The sequence below is a fragment of the Chiloscyllium plagiosum genome, unplaced genomic scaffold (assembly GCF_037043375.1).
Source record: "Chiloscyllium plagiosum isolate Xiang-an unplaced genomic scaffold, Cpla_swu_hap1 HiC_scaffold_43, whole genome shotgun sequence".
NCBI lineage: Eukaryota > Metazoa > Chordata > Chondrichthyes > Orectolobiformes > Hemiscylliidae > Chiloscyllium > Chiloscyllium plagiosum.
The window spans coordinates 26,101,416-26,121,777 of NW_028270181.1; the positions used below are offsets into that span (position 1 = coordinate 26,101,416).

Sequence of the window (20,362 nt, forward strand, 5' to 3'; positions counted from 1 at the left end):
AAAATAATGGCCTCCTTTGAGGTAACAGCCCTATTCACATCAATTAACATCAGCCTGACAAAGAAACACTGGCCACACTAGTCGAGGAAGCAAGGACACAAACACCAGACAGCACCAACTTTATCAGCAACGACAACATCCTAAAACTAGTAGACCTATGCCTCACCATCCACTTCACCTTCAATGACAAGACCTACAAACAAATCAATGGAACACCCATGGGATCACCAATATCAGGTTTCTTAGCAGAAGCAGTAATGCAGAGACTTGAACAAACAGCCCTTCCCACAATCCACCCAAACTTTGAGTCCGCTACGTGGATGACACCTTCGTCATCACAAAACAGAACAAATTAGAGAAAACCTACAACGTCATCAACAATACGCTTACCAGCATAAAATTCACAAAAGAGGAGGAGAATAACAATAGACTCCCCTTTCTAGATGTCACAATGGAATGCTGGAGAACTTCAGACCAGCGTCTACAGGAAAGCAACACACACAGACCAGAAACTTAACTACAGAAGCAATCATCCCAACACCCACAAATGGAGCTGCATCAGGACATTATTTAAATGGGTCACAACACACTGCAGCATCCAGGAACTACGAGCAGCAGAAGAAAAATACCTATGCAGCATATTCAAGAAGAACGAGGACCCAATAAACACAGTTCGCCGATTCCTAAACAATAAACCGAAACAAGCAGACACAACGCGCCCAGAAACTCTAGCCACATTACCATACATCTCTGAAATGACTGCCAGTCTACTCAGACCCCCTGGCATCATGGTAGCCCACAAACCTACCAACACACTTAAACAGCGGCTGATGAACCTGAAGGACCCTATACAAACAACCAAATTTTACAAAATACCATGCAAGGACTGCAACAAACACTACATTAGACAAACAGGCAGAAAACTAGCTACCAGGACACATGAACACCAACTAGCCATCAAAAGACATGATTCACTATCACTAATATCCTTACATACAGACAAAGAAGGACACCACTTCAACTTTGGGATAACATATCCATCCTCGGACATAAACAGAGACGTGCACGGGAATTCCTCGAGGCCTAGCATTCAAACCGGAACACCATCAATAAACACATCAATTTGTGCCCCATTTACCAACCTCTGAGACTCACTGACGATGTTACTTAGCATGGTGACGAAATGTCTGAAAATAAATCTTCCAGCTTAGCGAGCAAATTTACAACCAGAACTTTTACAGTTAATGGTAGGGCCCTGGGTAGTGCCATTGAACGGAAAGATCTAGGGGTTTAGGTACATAATTCCTTGAAAGTGGTGTCACAGGTAGACAGGGTGGTGAAGATGGTGTTTGGCAAACCTGCCTTCATCAGTCAGAGCACTGAGTACATGATTTGGCATGTCATGGTACCGATGTACAGGATACTGTATGGCCACATTTAGAGTACTGCATACAGGCCTGGTCAATTTGTTTTGGGAATGACGTTATTAGATGGGACAGAGTGCAAAAGAGATTTACAAGGATGTTAGTGAAACTGGAGAGTTTGAATTATAATGAGTGCTGGATGGATTGCAACTTTTTTTCCTGGAGCACAGGAGGCTAAGGGCTGACCTTATAAAGGTTGATAAAGTCACGAGGGGTATAGAGAAGATGACTAGCCAAGGTCTTTTCCCCAGGTGGCTGAGTCCAAATCTAGAGTGCGTAGGTATTAGGTGAGAGGAAAAAGATTTAAAAGCGACCTGAGGGGGCTACTTTTTCATGCAGAGGGTGGTGTGTATATGGCCAGAGGAAGTTAAAAATCATACACCAGGTTATAGTCCAACAGGTTTAATTGGAAGCACTAGCTATTGAAGCGCCTCGAAAGCCTGTACTTCCAACTAAACCTGTTGGACTATAACCTGGTGTTGTGTGAATTTTAATTTTGTTCATGCCAGTCCAACAAGGACAACTCCAAATCATGGCCAGAGAAAGTGGTAGAGATGAGCACAATCAGAAGTCATTTGAGCAGGCATATGGATAAGAAGAGTTTAGAGGGAAATGGCCCAAATGCAGGCAAATGGGACTAGTTCAGTTTCGGAAACCTGTTCGGCATGGATAAGTTTGACTGAAGAGTCTGTTTCCATGCTGTATGACTTCAAGATTCTAAGACCAGGCCTTTGTTGGAATTTTATTGAGGCCTGAACCGGTATGTTAATGTTGGTGCCAGTTTATCCAATATGCAGTCTGGTTAGCACCATTGAAGTATTCTCGAGCATCTAGTAAAGGTAAGGCTTTGGTGGATTTACTTTGTGGGCAATGGTGGTCAAAATGCTTATTTTTCTTTCTTGCTCTTTTCAGCAGAATGAAGGGAAATCAAATTGAGATATTCAAGATGGTCAAAGCATGGAAAAAATAGACATGGAGTGGATGCTTCCTCTTGTGGGGCATCCTAGGACAAGAGGTCCTAGTCTTGGGATAAGGGGTAGCAAATTTAAAACAGAGTTTAGGAGAAACTACCTCTCCCAAAGAGGTGTGAATCTGTGGAATTCACTACCCCAAAGTGTGGTGGATGCTGGGACAGTGAGTAAATTTAAGGAAGAGTAAGACAGATTTTAATTGGTAATGGGTTGAAGGGTTATGGGGAGAAGGCAGGAAAATGAGGGTGAGGGGTATATCAGGCATAATGAATAGCAGAGCAGACTCAATGGGCCGAATGGCCTAATTCTGCTCCTATATCTTTTGAGCATTGGGTTGATCTCTTGTGCAGTTATCCCTATCTGCAAATATTTCTGATCTATTGAAATTTATTATGCACTGTTCTGATTGATTTGCTCGTTGCTTGTCACATTCCTTGGTTTGGACTTTCTGTTGCTGTGTTTAATATTTCTCTCTCTGCAGTTTGATACCTAAGTGGGCCTTCAAGTCTGTCACTCACTGCTTCCTGGCACCACTAAACTTCTCACTGGTGGTTCCTCCATTTCTGGGTTTGATAACTGGGCAGGCCTCATCCTTCATCCACAGCATTGTAGTGTCTCTACACTTCAGGCACTCCTTGGTGCTTACCTCTCATTCTGTGGGTCTTGTCACGGTTTCCCACTACATAGTAATATGAGTCATACACTGATAGATTTTATTAAACCTAACATGTGCAAGAGAAATAAAGACAGAACACCTTCTGAAATCTAGGAGATTGTGAAGACTGCAGATGCTGAAGAAGTCAGAGTCGATTAAGTGTAGTGCTGGAGAAAGCACAGCAGGTCTGGCAGCATCGAAGGAGCAAAAGAGTTGACATATCAGGCTTAAACCTTCATTATGAAGGGACTGAAAGGGGCAACATTGACTCTCTTGCTCCTCAGATGCTGCCTGAGCTGCTGTGCTTTTTCCACCTTCTGAAACCTTACAGGTAAAGGCTACATGATCTATATGACCTGACATTGCTATGACATAGCTCCTTATGTACATGCTCAGTGGTTATTCTGAGAGTGAAAATTTTATTAACTGTTCTGAAGAAGGATCACTGGACCTGAAATGTTAACTCTGCTTTTTTCTCTACATATACAGTCAGACTGCTGAGTTTTCCCAACAATTTCTATTTTTGTTTCTAAGTAACCCCCTACTCCACAATAACCATATAAGATCCTGTACAATCAAGTAAAAACAACTGTTGAGGCTGCAATTGAGGAGAATAAAATGGTTAATCTGAAAATAAATAAAGCAGAACTGATTTATACACTTTCCAACTTCCAGGACAGCTTATTCTTGTTCATTTATACATCACAACACCACCCTCTGGTGATTGAAGGCAAGGGATGAAACTTATTGACTTGCAAATTTTAGGAAGTATAAGAGTTGGGAGGTCATGTTGTGACTCTACAGGACGTTGGTTAGTCCACTTTTGGAATATTGTATGCAATCCTAGCCTCCCTCCTATCGGAAAGATGCTGTGAAACTTGGAATGGTTCAGAAAAGATTTACAAGGATGTTACCAGGAATTGTTTGTCTGTTTCAATGTATAATTTTTCAATGTATAATTTCAGTTACATCACACTGCAAATTTTTGCTATAAATTCTGTGTTACGATCGAGTCCTCCACTATCACCTGATGAAAGAGCGTCGCTCCGAAAGCTAGTGTGCTTCCAATTAAACCTGTTGGACTATAACCTGGTGTTGTATGATTTTTAACTTTGTACATCCCAGTCCAACACCGACATCTCCAAATCATGACCAGGATTGGAGGGTTTGAGCTATAGGGAGAGGCTGAATATGCTGGGACTATCTTCCCTGGAGCGTTGGAGGCTGAGGGATGATCTTACAGTGGTTTATAAAATCATGAAGGGCATGTATAGGGTAAATAGACAAGGCTTTTTCCCTGGGGTGGGTGAGTCCAGAATTAGAGGACATAGGTTTAGGGTGAGAAGGGAAAAACTTTAAAAGGACTGAAGGGGCAACTTTTTCACACAGAGGGTGGTGTGTGTATGTTATGAGCTGCCAGAGGAAGTGGGGGAGTCTGGTACAATTACAACATTTAAAAGGCATCTGGATGGGTATATGAATCGGAAGGGTTTAGAGGGATATGGGCCCAACTGCTGGCAAATGGGTCTGGAATAATTTAGGATACCTGGTCAGCATGGATGATTAGTTTAAAGGATCTCTTTCTGTTCGTACATCTGCATGACTCTATGACTCTATCCAATGTCTTTAAGTGCCTTCATTTTTCCACCTATCTGGCAGCATGGTCTTTGATAGCGAAGTCAGATACAAAAGAACGATTTTGTACCTCTTCTTTTTAATCCCCAATTGGTCCCACATTTCTTTGACTACTATTTGCATAGAAATATTTATATATGAAATATGAAAGATATACAAACCTTTTGGGTTCCCGTTTATGTTAGCTGCTCATCCAATTTCATACTTTGGCTTTGTCCCATCTATTCCCCTTTTTAGATCACTTCTTATTCAACCTGGTTCTCTACTGTACTAAGAGCATTACAATTGCCATAAGCCTCTTCTTTTTCTGTCTCAATTTAACCTATAAGTCTTTAGTCATCCAGGGAATTCCATCTTAGGACGCCCTTCTTTTCTCCAGATGGGAAAGCCTCTACTCAGTAATTTAAACATCATCTCTATGAAGACCATCATTGTTCAATTATTGTTTTGCCTACAAATTTTGAATCAATCTACCTAGATTGAAATTTGCCCCCCTTTTTATTTCTCTACTTGATCGATTGCCTTTTCCCATAACCATTCTAAATCTGCATGCATGCATAATGTTTGTTTAGAAACAAGGGTGGATGGTTAGGGAATGGTTGGATCATTGCTCAATAAACCACAAATTAAGAGTCATCATATTGACAGCATCATTAGGGCAGCACGGTGCGGTTAGCACTGCTGCCTCACAGCACCAGGTACCTGGATTTGATTCCAGCATCAGCGACTGTCTGTGCCGTGTTTGCACATTTTCCTCATGTCTGCGTAGGTTTCCTTTGGGTGCTCTGGTTTCCTCCCACAATCCAAAGATGTGCAGGCTAGGTGAATTGGCCATGCTAAATTGCCCAGACTGTCCAGGGATGTGTAGGTTAGATACATTAGTCAGGGGTAAATGTAGATTGACAAGGTAGGGGAATGGGTCTAGGTGGATTACTCTTCGGAGGGTCAGTGTAGACTTGTAGGGCCAATTGGCCTGTTTTCACACTGTAGGGATTCTATGACATTATAAATCTATGGTGATATCATGGTCATTTTGTGATATTTGTGCTGAATGCTAATTTGGGCTGAATCCATAGGCAGTATATTAGTTATCTGGGGATTGGAGACAATTGATTTGGGAACCCAGTCATGAAAAATGAACATCCTGAACTAGATCTTAGTTCGGAGGAAAATAAAGGAGGTTGGGGAAACAGAACTAAAATTCGTAAACAAATTAAAATTTATCATAAGAAAAATCAGAAAAATGATAAACAATAGTTTGTCTTTTTGCACAGTCTGCCTTTATAAAATCTACTGATTTTCCAGTTTAATACTTTGTTGAGAAAAAGAACTGTGGGAGGCAATGGGTTTGTGGCATTATCACCAGACTGTTAATCCAGAGACCCAGATAATGTTCTGGGGACCTGGGTTCAAATCCTGCCATGGCAGACTGTGGAATATTCACTAAAAACCTGGAAGCAAGAGTGACCATAAATCCACTGTTGATTATTGGGAAAACCTACACGGATCACTTCAGGGAAGGAAGCTACCATTCTTATCTGGTCTGGCCTACATGTGACTCCAGACCCACAGCAATGTGGTTGACTCTTAACTGCCCTCTGGGCAATTAGGAATGGACAATAAATACTGCCTCATCCCATGAATGAATTTTAAAAAAGTCTTCCTTTTTAGGTCAAAAATAAAACATAGGTTAATTTTAAAAATCAGCTTGAATCAGCAAACTATTTGGAGAACAAAATTAAACTGTCCTTACAATGGGTTGCTGCATGCCATAAACTGCAACCCCAACACCTCTCTGGTGGCATTTCAGCAATCCATCTATGTGGTACAGGTAAAGCGAAACATCCTTGATGCAGATGTGAGAAAAACAAAATGCTTCTCGTGTAAAACAAATGTATGTGACACATCAGTATATGGATATTAGTCGCTCATGTTTATGAAGTTCAATTAGAGAGCTGAACCATAAGATCAGGAGACCTATTCACCTTGAGGGAAGTATAGACATCTAATTGTGCTTGCATTGCAGCAGCCAAGAGAACTTTTTCCTTGTTATCATATGCAAGATATTTCTAATACTTCTCTGGCTACTCTTCTAGTGAACAACTCAGTGCTGTTGGAGTCTATCAGAGGCATCTTCTTTAGGTTCTTTAAGCATATAAAAGGGAAGAGAGTAGCTAAAGTTGGTCCCTTGGAGGATGAGGCTGGCAAGATAGTAGCGGAGAAGACAGAAATGGCAGAAAAACTAAATCAGTTCACTACCTCAATTTTCCATTGAAGGACTATTGTACCATCCCACTAGTAAAAGGCTATGCCTGTTATAGAAAGCAAAGATGTTATAATAATGTCATCGTCAATAGGGAAAATGTACTGAGTCAACTATTGGGACTGAAGGCAGACAATTCCCTAGGGCCTGATGGCCGACATACTGGTTCCTAAAAGAATTTGTAGCAGGGATAGTGGTTATAAAATCCAAAATTCCCTGGACGTTGGAAAGGTTCCAGTAGATTGGAAAAATGCTAATATAATGCCCTTATTCAAAAAGGGAAGGAGGCAGTCAGTAGGAAACTGCAGACAACTAATTCAACATTTGTTATTGAGAAATTGTTAGAATTCATTATTAAGATAACAATAGCAGGACATTTGAAAAGTTAAAACATAATCTATCAGAGGCAGCATGGTTTTATGAAAAGTAAATTGTGTTCAATTAATCAGCTAAAGTCATTCAAAGATATAACTAGCCGATGTAGTACATCTGTATTTCCGGACACATTTGCTAAGGTGTCGCACAAAAGATTAATATACAAGGTAATCTCACATGGGGTTAGGGGTGATGTATTAGCTTGTATAGAGGATTAGCTAACCAATATGAGGCTGAGACTCGAGATAAACAAGTCTTTTTCTGGTTGGCAAGGTGCAACTAGTGGGTCCAAGATTAGAATGGTGCTGGAAGAGCATAGCAGGTCAGGCAGCATCAGAGGAGCAGAAAAATCGACGTTTTGGGCAAAAGCCCTTCATCAGGAATGAGGGCTTTTCTGATGAAGGGCTTTTGCCCAAAACATCAATTTTTCTGCTCCTTGGATGCTGCCTGACCTACTGTGCTTTTCCAGCACCACTCTAATCTTGACTCTGATCTCCTACATCTGCAGTCCTCACTTTCGCCTTGTAACTCGTGAGGTACCAAGGGTTTGGTCCTTGGGCCGCAACAATTTACAAAGACTTGGATCCAGGGATAGAAAGTAATATTGCCACATTTGCAGATAACAACAAAAAGGTGAGAAAGTAAGTAGCAATGAAGAAATTTTACAAAAATTACAAGTGGATATCGATAGGTTAGGTGAATAAGCCAACATTCGGCCCATGAAATTTAAGTGTGAGGTAATCCCTTTTGATCAAAATAGAAAGGCAACACATTATCTTAATGGAGAGAGACTTCAGAGTGCTTTGGTTCTGAGAGATCTGGGTATCCTTGTGCAGGAATCAGAGTATGCAAGTACAGCAGATAATAAGGAAGCCAAATGAAACTTTGGCAATTATTGCTAAAGGAATAGAATATAAACACAGAGAAGAGTTGCTGCAACTGTACAAGGTTTTAATGAGACCATACCTGCAATATTATGTACAGTTTCTTTTTACTTCAAGGAGGGATGTAGCTGCATTGCAGACAGTTCAGAGAAGGTTCACTACAATAAATTTAGACATAAGGGTTTCGTGTTATGAAGAGAGACTGAGCAATTTAGGCCCATGCTCTCAAGAAATTAGAAGAATGAGAGAAGATCTAATTGAAGTGTATAGGATATTAAAGGGGATTGAAAAAGAAGATATAGAGAGGATATTTTGCCTTGTGGGGCAATTGAGAATGAGAGGACATATTTTTAGGATAAAGGGCTGCAGATTAAAAATAAAGATGAGGAAGAATTACTTCTCTCAAAGAGTTGTGAATCTGCGATAGATGTTGGAACACAGTAAATTTAAGGAGGGTGAAAGACACGGTTGACAGGAGTAGGGAACCCTGGATGACAAGAGATATTGAGGCTTTGACCAGAAAAAAAATAAAGAGCTTTGACTCAGGTACAGGCAGCTGGGATCAACAGAATCCCAAGAGATAAATAGGGGTTACAGGAGTTTACTGAAGAAGGAAATCAGAAGGGCGAAAAGGGGGCACGAGATAGCCTTGGCTAAGAAGATTTGGGTGAATCCAAACAGGTTCTTTAAATATATTAAAAGGAAAAAGAATAACTATAGAGAGAATAGGACCCCTCAAAGACCAAAGTGGACATTATGTGTAGAACCGTAGGAGATGGGCAAGGTCCTCAATGAATACTTCTCCTGTGTGTTTACCATGGAGAAAGACATGAAGACTTGGGAACTTGGGGAAGTTAGTGGTGATATCTTGGAGACAGTCCATATCACAGTAGAGGTGGTAGAACATAGAACATTACAGTGCAGTACAGGCCCTTCGGTCCTCGGTGTTGCGCTGATCTGTAGAACAAATCTGAAACCCATCTAACCTACACCATTCTATTCTCGTTCATATGCCTATCCAATGACCATTTAAATGCCCTTAAAGTTGGCGAGTTTACTACTGTTGCAGACAGTGCGTTCCACGCCCCTACTACTCTCTGAGTAGAGAAACCACCTCTGACATCTGTCCTATATCTATCACCCCTCAATTTAAAACTATGTCCCCTCGTGCTAGCCATCGCCATCTGAGGAAAAAGGCTCTCACTGTCCAGCCTATCTAACCCTCTGATTATCTCATAAGTCTCAATTAAGTCACCTCTCAACCTTCTTCTCTGTAACGAAAGCAGTCTTAAGTTCCTCAGCCATTCCTCATAAGACCTTCCCTCCATACCAGGCAATATTCTAGTAAATCTCCTCTGAACCCTTTCCAAAACTTCCACATCCTTCCTATAATGCAGTGACCAGAACTGTAGACAATACTCGAAATGTGGCCGCACCAGAGTTTTGTACAGCTGCAACATGACCTTGTGGTTCCGAACCTCAATCCCTCTACCAATAAAAGCTAACACACCGTATGCCTTCTTAACAACCCTATCAACCTGGGTGGCAACTTTCAGGGATCTATGCACATGGACAGCAAGGTCTCTCTGCTCATCTACACTACCAAGAATCTTACCAATAGCCCAGTATTCTGCGTTCCTGCTAATCCTTCCAAAGTGAATCACCTCACACTTTTCCACATTAAACTCCATTTGCCACCTCTCAGCCCAGCTCTGCAGCTTATCTGTCTCTCTGTAACCGACAACATCCTTTGTCACTATCCACAACTCTAACGACTTTAGTGTCATCCACAAATTTACTAACTCATTCTTCTATGCCCTCATCCAGGACATTAATATAAATAACAAACAACAGTGGACCAAAAACAGATCATTGCAGTACCCCATTAGTAACTGAACTCCTGGATCAATATTTCCCATCAACCACCAGCCTCTGTCTTCTTTCAGCTAGCCAATTTCTGATCCAAACTATTAAATCACCATGCCTCTGTATTTTGTGCAATAGCCTACCTTAGGGAACCTTATCAAATGCCTTACTGAAATCCATATACACTACATCAACTGCTTTACCCTCAACCATCTGTTTGGTCACCTTCTCAAAGAACTCAATAAGGTTTGTGAGGCATGACCTATCCTTCACAAAATCGTGTTGACTATCCCTAATCAACTTATTCCTCTCGAGATGATTATAAATCTTATCTCTTATAACCCTTTCCAACAGTTTACCCACAACCAAAGTAAGGCTCACAGGTCGATAATTTCCAGGGTTGGCTCTATTCCCCTTCTTGAACAAGGGAACAACATTTACTATCGTCCAGTTTTCTAGCACTATTCCTGTAGACAATGATTTGGAGACGCTGGTGTTGGACTGGGGTGTACAAAGTTGAAAAACACACAACACCAAGTTATAGTTCAACAGGTTTATTTGGAAGCACTAGCTTTCAGAACGCTGCTCCTTCATCAGGTGATTGTAAGACATAGAATTTATAGCAAATAAATTCTGTCTTACAATCTCATTCTCCACAATCACCAGATGAAGGAGCAGTGCTCCGAAAACTAGTGTTTCCAAATAAACCTGTTGGACTATAACCTGGTGTTGTGTGATTTTTAACTCTGTAGACAATGACAAAATAAAGATCAAAGCCAAAGGCTCTGCAATCTTCTTCCTGGCTTCCCACAGAATCCTAGTATAAATCCCATCTGGCCCAGGGGACTTATCTATTTTTACTCTTTCCAGAATTGCTAACACCTCCTCCTTGTGAATCTCAATCCCGTCTAGTCGAGTAGCCTATATGTCAGTATTCTCCTCAACAACATTGTCTTTTTCCAGTGTGAATCCTGATGAAAAGTATTCATTTAGCGCTTCACCTATCTCCTCTGATTCCACACACAACTTCCCACTACTATGCTTGATTGGCCGTAAGCTTATTCTAGTCATTCTTTTATTCCTGATATAGCTTTAGAAAGCCTTAGGGTTTTCTTTGATCCTATCCGCCAAGGCCTTCTCATGTCCCCTCCTGGCTCTTCTTAGGCGGTGTTGGAGATATTAAAATGCACGAAGGTGGAAAATCTCCTGGTCCTAACCAGATATATCCAAGAACACTGCAAAGGGATAGAGAAGAAATTAAAGGGGCCCCAGCTGATATTTTTGCGTCATCGTTAGCTAAGAGTAAGGAACCGGAAGACTAGAGAATAGCGAATGTTGTGCCCTTATTCAGGAAGGGTTGCAAAGAAAAACCTGGAAACTATAGACTAGTATGCCTAACATCTGTGATGGATAAGTTACTTGAGAAGATTCTGAGAGATAATATATATATGCATTTGGAAAGACCCGGTTTGAGTAGGAATAGTCAGCATGGCTTTGTGCATGGGAGATCATGCCTCACACATTTGTTAGAGTTCTTTGACGGAGTGACCAGGAAAGTTAATAAGGGCAGGGCGGTAACATAGTCAATATAGATTTCAGTAAGGCCTTTGATAAAGTTCCATGTGGTATGTTGCTCTGGAAGGTTAGATCGCATGGAATCCAGGGGGAGCTGACAAACTGGATACACAATTGGCTTGATGGTAGGAAGCAGAGGGTAATAGTGGAAGGATCCTTGTTGGACAGGAGCCCTGTGACTAATGGAGTGCCTCAGGGGTCGGTGCTGGGCCTATTGCTGTTTGTTATCTATATCAATGATTTGGATGAGAATATACAAGACATGATCAGTAAGTTTGCAGATTACACTGAAATAGGGGGTATCATGGACAGTGAGGATGGTTATCAGAAATTGCAACAGGACCTTGATCAGCTGGGGAAGTGGGCTGAGAAATGGCAAATGGAGTTTAATATAGATAAGCGTGAGGTCTTGCATTTTGGAAAGTCAAGTCAAGGTAGGAATTTCATGGTGAATGGCAGGGCCTTGAGGAGTGTAGTGGAACAGAGAGACCTTGGAGTTCAGGTGCACAGTTCTCTGAAAGTGGAATCACAGGTAGACAGGGCAGGGGAAAAGGCTTTTGGCACAATGGCCTTCATCAGTCAGGACATTGAGGATAGAAGTTGGGAAGTTCTGCTGCAGTTGTACAGGACATTGGTGAGGCTGCACTTGGAGTATTGTGTTCACGTTTGGTCACCTTGCTATAAGAAGGATGTTATTAAACTGGAAAGAGAGCACAAGAAATTTGCAGGCAAGAAGTGGAGAAATTAGATTAGGGATGGGTGTTTGAGGATAAATCCACATCTGTCATGTGGGAGTTTTTTTAAAGGCAAGTTGATCAGAGTTCAGAACCAAGGATGAAAGATAGGGTTGGCAAGATTTGGGAACCCTGGATGTCAAGAGATATTGAAAGTTTAGTCAAAAAGGAATAAAAAGCATAGTAAGGTTTAGGAAAATGAAATCAATCCCTTTAGAAATATAAAGAAAGCGGAAAAGAACTTAAACTAGGAATTAGGAAGGCTAAAAGGGGCCGTGAAATGTCATTGGCAAGTACGATTCGGGAGAATCCTAAGGCATTCAATACATACAATAGGAGTAAGAGGGTAGCTAGGGAAAGGGTAGGTCCACTCAAGGACACAGGAGGAAATTTTACATGAAGCCAGAGAGCGGTGATTGGAACCAGAGCCAGGCAGATCTCATTGATTATGAGATCATTGATTGGCCCAGGTTAACAACGGTTGGAGGAAGAATGCCTCATCTTCCGGCTAGGAACCCTCCAACCACAAGGGATGAACTCGGATTTCACCAGTTTTCTCATTTCCCCTCCCCCCAGCCTGTCTCAGTCAAATCCATCAAATTCAGCACCGCCTTCCTAACCTGCAATCTTCTTCCCGACCTCTCCGCCCCCACCCCAGTCTGACCTATCACCCTCACCTTGACCTCTTTCCACCTATCACATTTCCGACGCCCCTCCCCCAAGTCCCTCCTCCCTATCTTTTATCTTAGCCTGCTGGACAAACTGTCCTCATTCCTGAAGAAGGGCTAATGCCCGAAACGTCGATTCTCCTGTTCCCTAGATGCTGCCTGACCTGCTGCGCTTTTCCAGCAACACATTTCCATCCCAGGTTAACAACCCCAATCAAGGAGCTCTGACTGACAGATATAAACAGGAGATTCAGAAGATCTTCTCAGTCTAGGGACTGACTTTGAGTTGGCTGGTCAGAGCCCATGTACTATGCACATGTAAATAAAAGATGACTTGGTGCAGTTCTTTCACTGAGAAAGTGTGTTAAGGTGCTTAATGAGGTGCAGTATTCACCAAGGAGAAGAATACGATCAAGTTTAGGGAGGGATATATTGAAATTTTAGGTATGTCAATATTAAGACGGAGGTGGTGTTGAGTGTTTTGAGAAGAGTTAAGGTAGGTAAGTCCCTGGGACCTGATGGGATCTATCCCAGGATAGTGAGGAAAGCAAGGGAGTAGCTTGCTGGGCCTTGACAGAGACCTTTTTGTGTGCTCTTCACCATAGGAGAGGTCTTAGAAGATTAAAGAATAGTCAATGTTGTTCCTTTGTTTAAGAAGAGCAATAGGGATAATCCAGGAAATTATAAACCAGTGAATTTTACATCAGTGGTAGCGAAATTATTGGAGAAGAGTCTTAGCAACAGGATTTACTCACATTTCTGAAAGAATGGACTTACTATGGATAGTCAGCGTGATTTTGAGTGGATGAGGTCTTGTCTCTCAAATTTGAGTTTTTTTGAGGAAGTGACAAAAATAATTGATAAGGGTAGGGCAGTGGATGTTGCTTATGGATTTTCCTAAAGCATTTGAGAAGGTGCTCATGACACTCTGGTCCATAAGATTACGTCACAAGGGATTCACAGCGAGTTGGTAAGCAGTATACAATATTTGTTTGGTCACAGAGGACAGAGGGTAGTTGTGAAGTGGTGTTGCTACCAAGTCACTCTGGACAGTGGGCATTTTGTGCCCTTGCCACCCTCAATGCTTCCTCCAAATGTTGTTTAATGTGGGCGACTACGGATTCCTCAGTGGAGGGAGGGTGGTACATGATAACCAGCAGTCAATGTTGAAGACTTGACGGCAACTCCCTACCAGTGTATACCACTGTGCTGTCACGCCTATGGGGATACAGTGTATCCAGAGATAGTGATGATGGTGTTTGGTACTTTGTGAGATATGATTATGTGAGTATGTCTCTGACACAATGCTGCTTGTTTATTCTGTAAGACAGCTCTCCCAAATGTGGGACTAGCCCCAGATGTTAGTCAGAAAGACCTCATGGCACTGATAAGGCTGTTTTTGATGTTGTCTTTTCAGTTACTTAGGTTGATGCGAGGTGGTTTCATTTCTTATTGAGATTTTATTGTGATTGATATAACTGAGTGGCTTGGTAGAGGGCACTCGAGATTCAACCACATTGTTACATGTTGCCAGACCTGGTGAGGCTGGCAGATTTCTTTCCCCAAAGGACATCCATGAACCAGATGGGATTTTCCAGTGGGAGTGGGTGGGGGAAGGGGTGGGTGGTGCATAGACAGAATTATACTTTATTGGAAAAGGTTGCATCTCTGATTGTATAACATGCCATCATTACTTGTAAGATTGATAGCCACAGGTGAGGTGCCAGAAGACTGGAGGTTGCTTAACCTGGTGCCATTGTTTAAGAAAGGTAGTAAAGAAAATCCAAGGAACTACAGACCAGTGAGGCTAACATCAGTAGTGGGCAAGGTGTTTGAGGGGATTCTAAGGGACAGGATTTACATGCATTTGGCAAGTAAGGACTGATTAGGGATAATCAACATAGCTTTGTGTGTGGGAAATTGTATCTCACTAACTTGATTGAGTTTTTTGAGGAAGTGACTAAGTGGATTGATGAAGGCAGAGCAATGGACTTCAGTAAGGTCTTTAACAAGGTTCCGTGTGGTTGACTAGTTAACAAGGTTAGATCATATGGAATACAGACAGAACTAGCCACTAGCAAGGATCGGTGCGGGTCCATGCTTTTTGTCATTTATGTCAATAGTTTGGATGTGAATATAGGAGGTATGGTTAGTAAGTTTGCAGATGACTCCAAAATTGGTGGTGTAGTGGACACCCAAGAAGGTTATCTCAGTACAATCAGACCTTGATCAGATGGGCCGATTGGCTGAGGAGCTGTAGATGGAGTTTAATTTAGATAGATGTGATGTGCTGCATTTTAGTAAGGCAAATCAAAGGAGGGCGTATACACTTCATGGTAAGATCCTGTGGTATATTGCTGAACAAAGAGACTTTGAAGTACAGGTTCCTAGTTCCTTGAAAGTGGACTTACAGGTAAACAGTAAAGAAGGTGTTTGGAATGCTTTCCTTTCTTGGTCAGTGCATTGAGCATAAGAGTTGGGAGATCATGTTGCGGTTGTCCTGGGCACTTTGGAATACTGCATTCAATTCTGGTCTCCCAACTGAAGGAAAGATATTGTGAAACCTGAAAGGGTTCAGAAAAGATTTACAAGAATGTTGTCAGGTTTGGAGATTTGAGCTATAAGGAGAGGCTATACAGGCTGGGGCTTTTTTTCCCCCTGGAGTGTCAGAGGCTGATGGGTGACCTTATAGAAATTTATAAAATCATGAGGGGTATGGACAGGGTGAAGAGCCAAAGTTTTTTTCCTCAGGGTATGGAGTCCAATACTGGAGGGCGCAGGTTTAAGTTGAGAGAGGAAAGATTTAAAGGAGACGTAAGGGACAACTTTTTACACGCAGAGGGTGGTGCATGTATGGAACGAGCTGCCAGAAGAAGTGGAGGCTGGTACAATTCTAACATTTAAAAGGCATCTGGATGGATACATAAATAGGAAGAGTTTAGAGGGATATGGGCCCAATGCTGGCAAATGAGACTAGATTAGGTTAGAATGTCTGGTTGGAATGGATGAGTTGGACTGAAGGGTCTATTTCCATGTTGTACATCTCTATGACTCTCTGACACTGTAATGTCTAACAAGATTTTGTGCTGAAGTCCTTGAGTGGGATTTGAAACTTCAGGGGATGTTCTGATTTGAACGTTGTGAAGCTTAGGGGCATGATTTTATTTACCAAGCAATCCATGCATGAAAGATCTGGATTTTAATATTTACAAGGAGGTAAGGAAGATGCAGGGACCAGGCTAGCAGTGAGGAAAATAGGAACTTTCTCTGATATTCTGCCAAATTTAAATTTTTTAAATTATTTAACCAGTTTTTCTAACCAACCTGCTCAGATGTAATTACATACCTCTGGAGCAAGTGGGAATTGAACTGGGGCTTCCTGGACCAGGGGTAGGGACACTCCTCTAGCTTCACAAGAGGCCACTCTGCAAAATTTAACAATAGTAAATATGTGAGGCTTCAATGCCGATCCATGTAGCACCTTATTAGTTTACCAACAGGAAAACAATCCATTTATTCTGTGTTCTGTTAATTAGACAATTCTAACCATGCCAATATGTTATCTTTAACACCACCAGTTCTCATCTAATGCAGTGTTGCATCTTATTGAATGCCTTTAGGAACTCTTAATACATCAGTCTCATTACAATCTTAAATGACTTGAATAAATTTGCCAATCTCAATTTTGATTCAAAATCATTTCAAGACAGTTCCCCACTTGCCTTCAATTCCATCTCATAGAAGCCCAGCAGAGGACAGAATAATGAAAAAAACTGAAAGAACTGTAGCTGCTGGAAATCTGAAGCAAAAACAGAAAATGCTGGAAAAGCTCAGCAGGTCTGGCAGCATCTGTGGAGAGAAATTAGACTTCACGTTCCAGGTCCAATGACCCTTCTTCAGAACAGTTCTTCAGTTTTGATTTCTCTTCACAGATGCTGCCAGGCCTGCTGAGATTTTTCAGCAGTTTCTGTTTGTGTTCGAGAACATGATGATAGTGAGATTCTGACCCAGTATCAATTTCTGGGAATGTAACTTCCCTCACATGAAAAAAAATTGCAATTCCTTGGCTGTAAAGATGTCCCCCTTAAATTTCTGAAAGAATCGACAAATATCAAGGAATATAAGTTCTTTTACCTGTTATTAGTAAGACATCTCCAGGGAAGACACTAAGTGTCCAGAAAGCAGCTGCTCGCCACAGTGTAATTTTTTTGACGACTCTTGATTGGTCTGTAACCAAAATAGTTGTTATGGGGACTCTACGGCCAGCGAATGTTCCTGATTTGATCTGTATTTCCTTCAGGAGACAGCGGAACTGTACAGTGACCAAAACATTGTACTTCCTATTTCTTTCAGTGCAGTTCTTAAGCCGTTCTGTTTCAATAAAGCCAATATGAGGTGTTAGCCATTGATCTCTCCATACCTTCAGATACTGCCCAAGGTCAGATATTTTCTCAGAATCCATTGTCTTTATTTTCTTAGTTGATGGTGGATCGCTATCTAAACAAACTGGAGATCTTGATGTTTTTGTCACCTGCTTTACCTCCTCAGGCTCCTTAGCAACCTCCATTGATCTTTTTAAAGACCAGTTAGCATTATCTGAAACCTGAGTACACAGGAGACCTCCACTGTATGGTTCAATATTAATCTCAACATCATCATTTGACCATTTAGTGGAGGGAATGAAAGACTGTACTGAGCCTTTTAATGTCCTTCTATTTACAGACTCATTGGTGGACAGTTGCTGGTCACTAAATAAGTTGAAAAGTTCTGGGGTATTTTCAGAACTGTTAACTTGCTTATACATTGTCTCACTGGCACTTTGTCCAAATTGTCTAATAAAATTATGAGTAGATGTAAGTGACTGACAGGACAGCTCATTGACATTTGTTTTTGTTTTCAGTTTACCTTTTACATTTTTATACAAATCTTGTGTGTTAAACTGACTCTCTGAAAACGCCTGTGAAAGAATAGCAGTTTGACTGGCGTTTACCACACTGAGGAACTCGGCATCAGTTGATAAATTTTCTTTTACAGATATGCATCTGAAACAAGAATCCTGCCCTTCAGCTGGAAAAGTATTCTGACGATATTCCATCAAAGAGTCACAGAGAAACTTTGGACAATCTTCTTCCAAAGATGCATTCTGCTCTGTTATTCTACCAGGCGGTTCCTGACTTTCAGCCCCATTTTTCTCACTCTGTCTGCTCCTATTGTCAGGTTTCAAAGATGTCTTGACATTTTCGCCTGAGCAGTCAGGACTGACGAAACCACAATCACGTTCTTCAGTTATTTTCAGACCCTCTTCTGAATTCAACAATTTACTATTGCTCAATTCTTTCCTGTGCTGTTTTGATATTTTTCTGGCATTGAAGTCTTTATAACATGGAACATCATATTTGCAGGTTCTCTGTTCTAACAAGGAAGCATCAAGATTCTTAAAAGTGCATTCTTGACTGAAAATTATAATTCCTTCTTCACTTTTTGAAGTAGAAGTCTGTCCAGATTGATTTTCCAGCTGTAATGTTGCTTTCTGGCAATCGAAGTGTTTCTGCGACTCCTTGCTGCTGCACTTCCTAGGAATAGCTTTGAGGGATCCGTTATCATACAAGAACTGGCACTGAAGCCACTTCGTGGAGCTGCCATCAGCTACTGCTTCTTTTGCTGATGTTCTCTGCTGAGTCAAATTGGCTGGTGCTCCAAGGAAAATGTGAACTTTCTTTTCACTGTTCATGTTAGAATGATAGGTGGTGTCCTCACCTGCGGAATCTCATTGCTTTCACTGGTTTAACCTGGCATAGAAACAACAAGTCATTGAGAAAGCAGTCACACAGCCAAAAACTACATACGTTTAAGCATCCTAGCATGATGCTTCCAATTGGGTCCAGAAGGAAGTTGTTTCAGTTTGGCTACTTGGACATCCTTAGTGACACAGTGTTTAGCCTGAGACTATATTACCTATCTCACAGGGAGATGAGGAGGAGTTAATATTATTGTTCCTAAGCATATAGATGAGCAAAGAAACTGGCAACTCGCAGCTTTCCTTGAATATCACACATATCATACAGATCAAAATCTTTGAACAGGAGTCCAAAGTTCACAACTGAATTTTTTCCTGGCTGAAATAATGTATTTTATTATGCACTGGAAATTGAAGCTGCTTTATGAAACTGAGCATCAGAATAAATGCAGAATGACACTAAAACTTCAGGCAAGCACATTGTAGACATGCAAATGCAGGTTATCAGCCCAGCAAACACAACACAATTACATTCAGATTTAATAGGTTATGGAACAGCAAGGGGAATAGAATAAAATAGATGACTTCTTCAGGGAACTCGTGTGTATTGAGTGCAATATGTTGGAAAATTATAGAATGGCAACTGTGCAGGAGACCATTCAGTCCATCACGATGGCACTGGCTCTCTGAATGAACAGTTTACTGAGCACCAGCCTCCCATCTTCTCTTCAATGCCCTGTACATTCTTCCGTTTCACAAGGCAATAAATGCTTTGATTGAACTCGCCTCTTCCTTACTCCCAATCAGTGCATACCTAACTCCAAACAATTATTCTGCAAGCTTCTTTTGTTTTGCTTCTCTTACCGGTGGCCCCTCATTCGCAATGTTCTCAGGAGTGGGGATATTTTCTCCCTGTCCACTTCATCCAGAAACCTTACAATTCCAAAGACCTTCATCAAGTTTCATCACAACTTTCTTTCCTACAAGATTACAAGTCCTAAGCCCCTAATCATCTCTGTACCCTCCTCAATGCTCCCAGGTTCCTCCCATCCCATTGTGAAACACTTTAGGATGGAATATTGAATCAATATCAACAGACTGCTATCCCACCAGAGGGCATCAAGTTCCTATGCAGCATAGAGAAAAACAATTGACAAGAAACTTTCCATAAGCTTGTGATAACCCTGTTTACATTAGTATACAGAGAACCTCCTGTATCGTTTACTTTGTAATTCCCAAGATAAGACTCCAGGTTTACCTACATGCCATAGAATAACCTTGTTTAGAAACTGTGGAGATAACATTGATTGTGCTTTTATACTTGAGGTTTTCTGATGAAAGGCATCAAAATGATATGCCTTTAAATGACCATGTTGGTCTATCCTCCTGTACGCCCACTGCAAGTCTTTTATTCAAGAAAACCAAGAATAAGCTTGAGACTGTATTTCTTCCAATCAGCCTTCCCCAAGATGCCTACATTAACTCAAGAATAATCAATAATTTCATTCTTTTTCATTAATATAAATTAGAGGTTTTTCATGGAACAGGTTGGTGTATTGTGCTTATGGGGGTAAT

General features: G+C 41.3%; 1 protein-coding gene across 4 annotated transcripts in view; it reads right to left on the minus strand.

Moving 5' to 3' along the window:
• shld2 (shieldin complex subunit 2) overlaps positions 1–20,362 on the minus strand; it is a 102,178-nt gene that overhangs the window by 22,996 nt on the left and 58,820 nt on the right. For all 4 annotated transcript variants that reach the window (XM_087982632.1, XM_087982630.1, XM_043678720.2 and 1 more), the window contains one exon: positions 17,185–18,839. In XM_087982632.1, coding sequence (XP_087838758.1) covers positions 17,185–18,781 — 1,597 coding nt within the window. In that variant the 5' untranslated portion in view covers positions 18,782–18,839. The remainder of the gene's footprint in view (positions 1–17,184; positions 18,840–20,362) is intronic.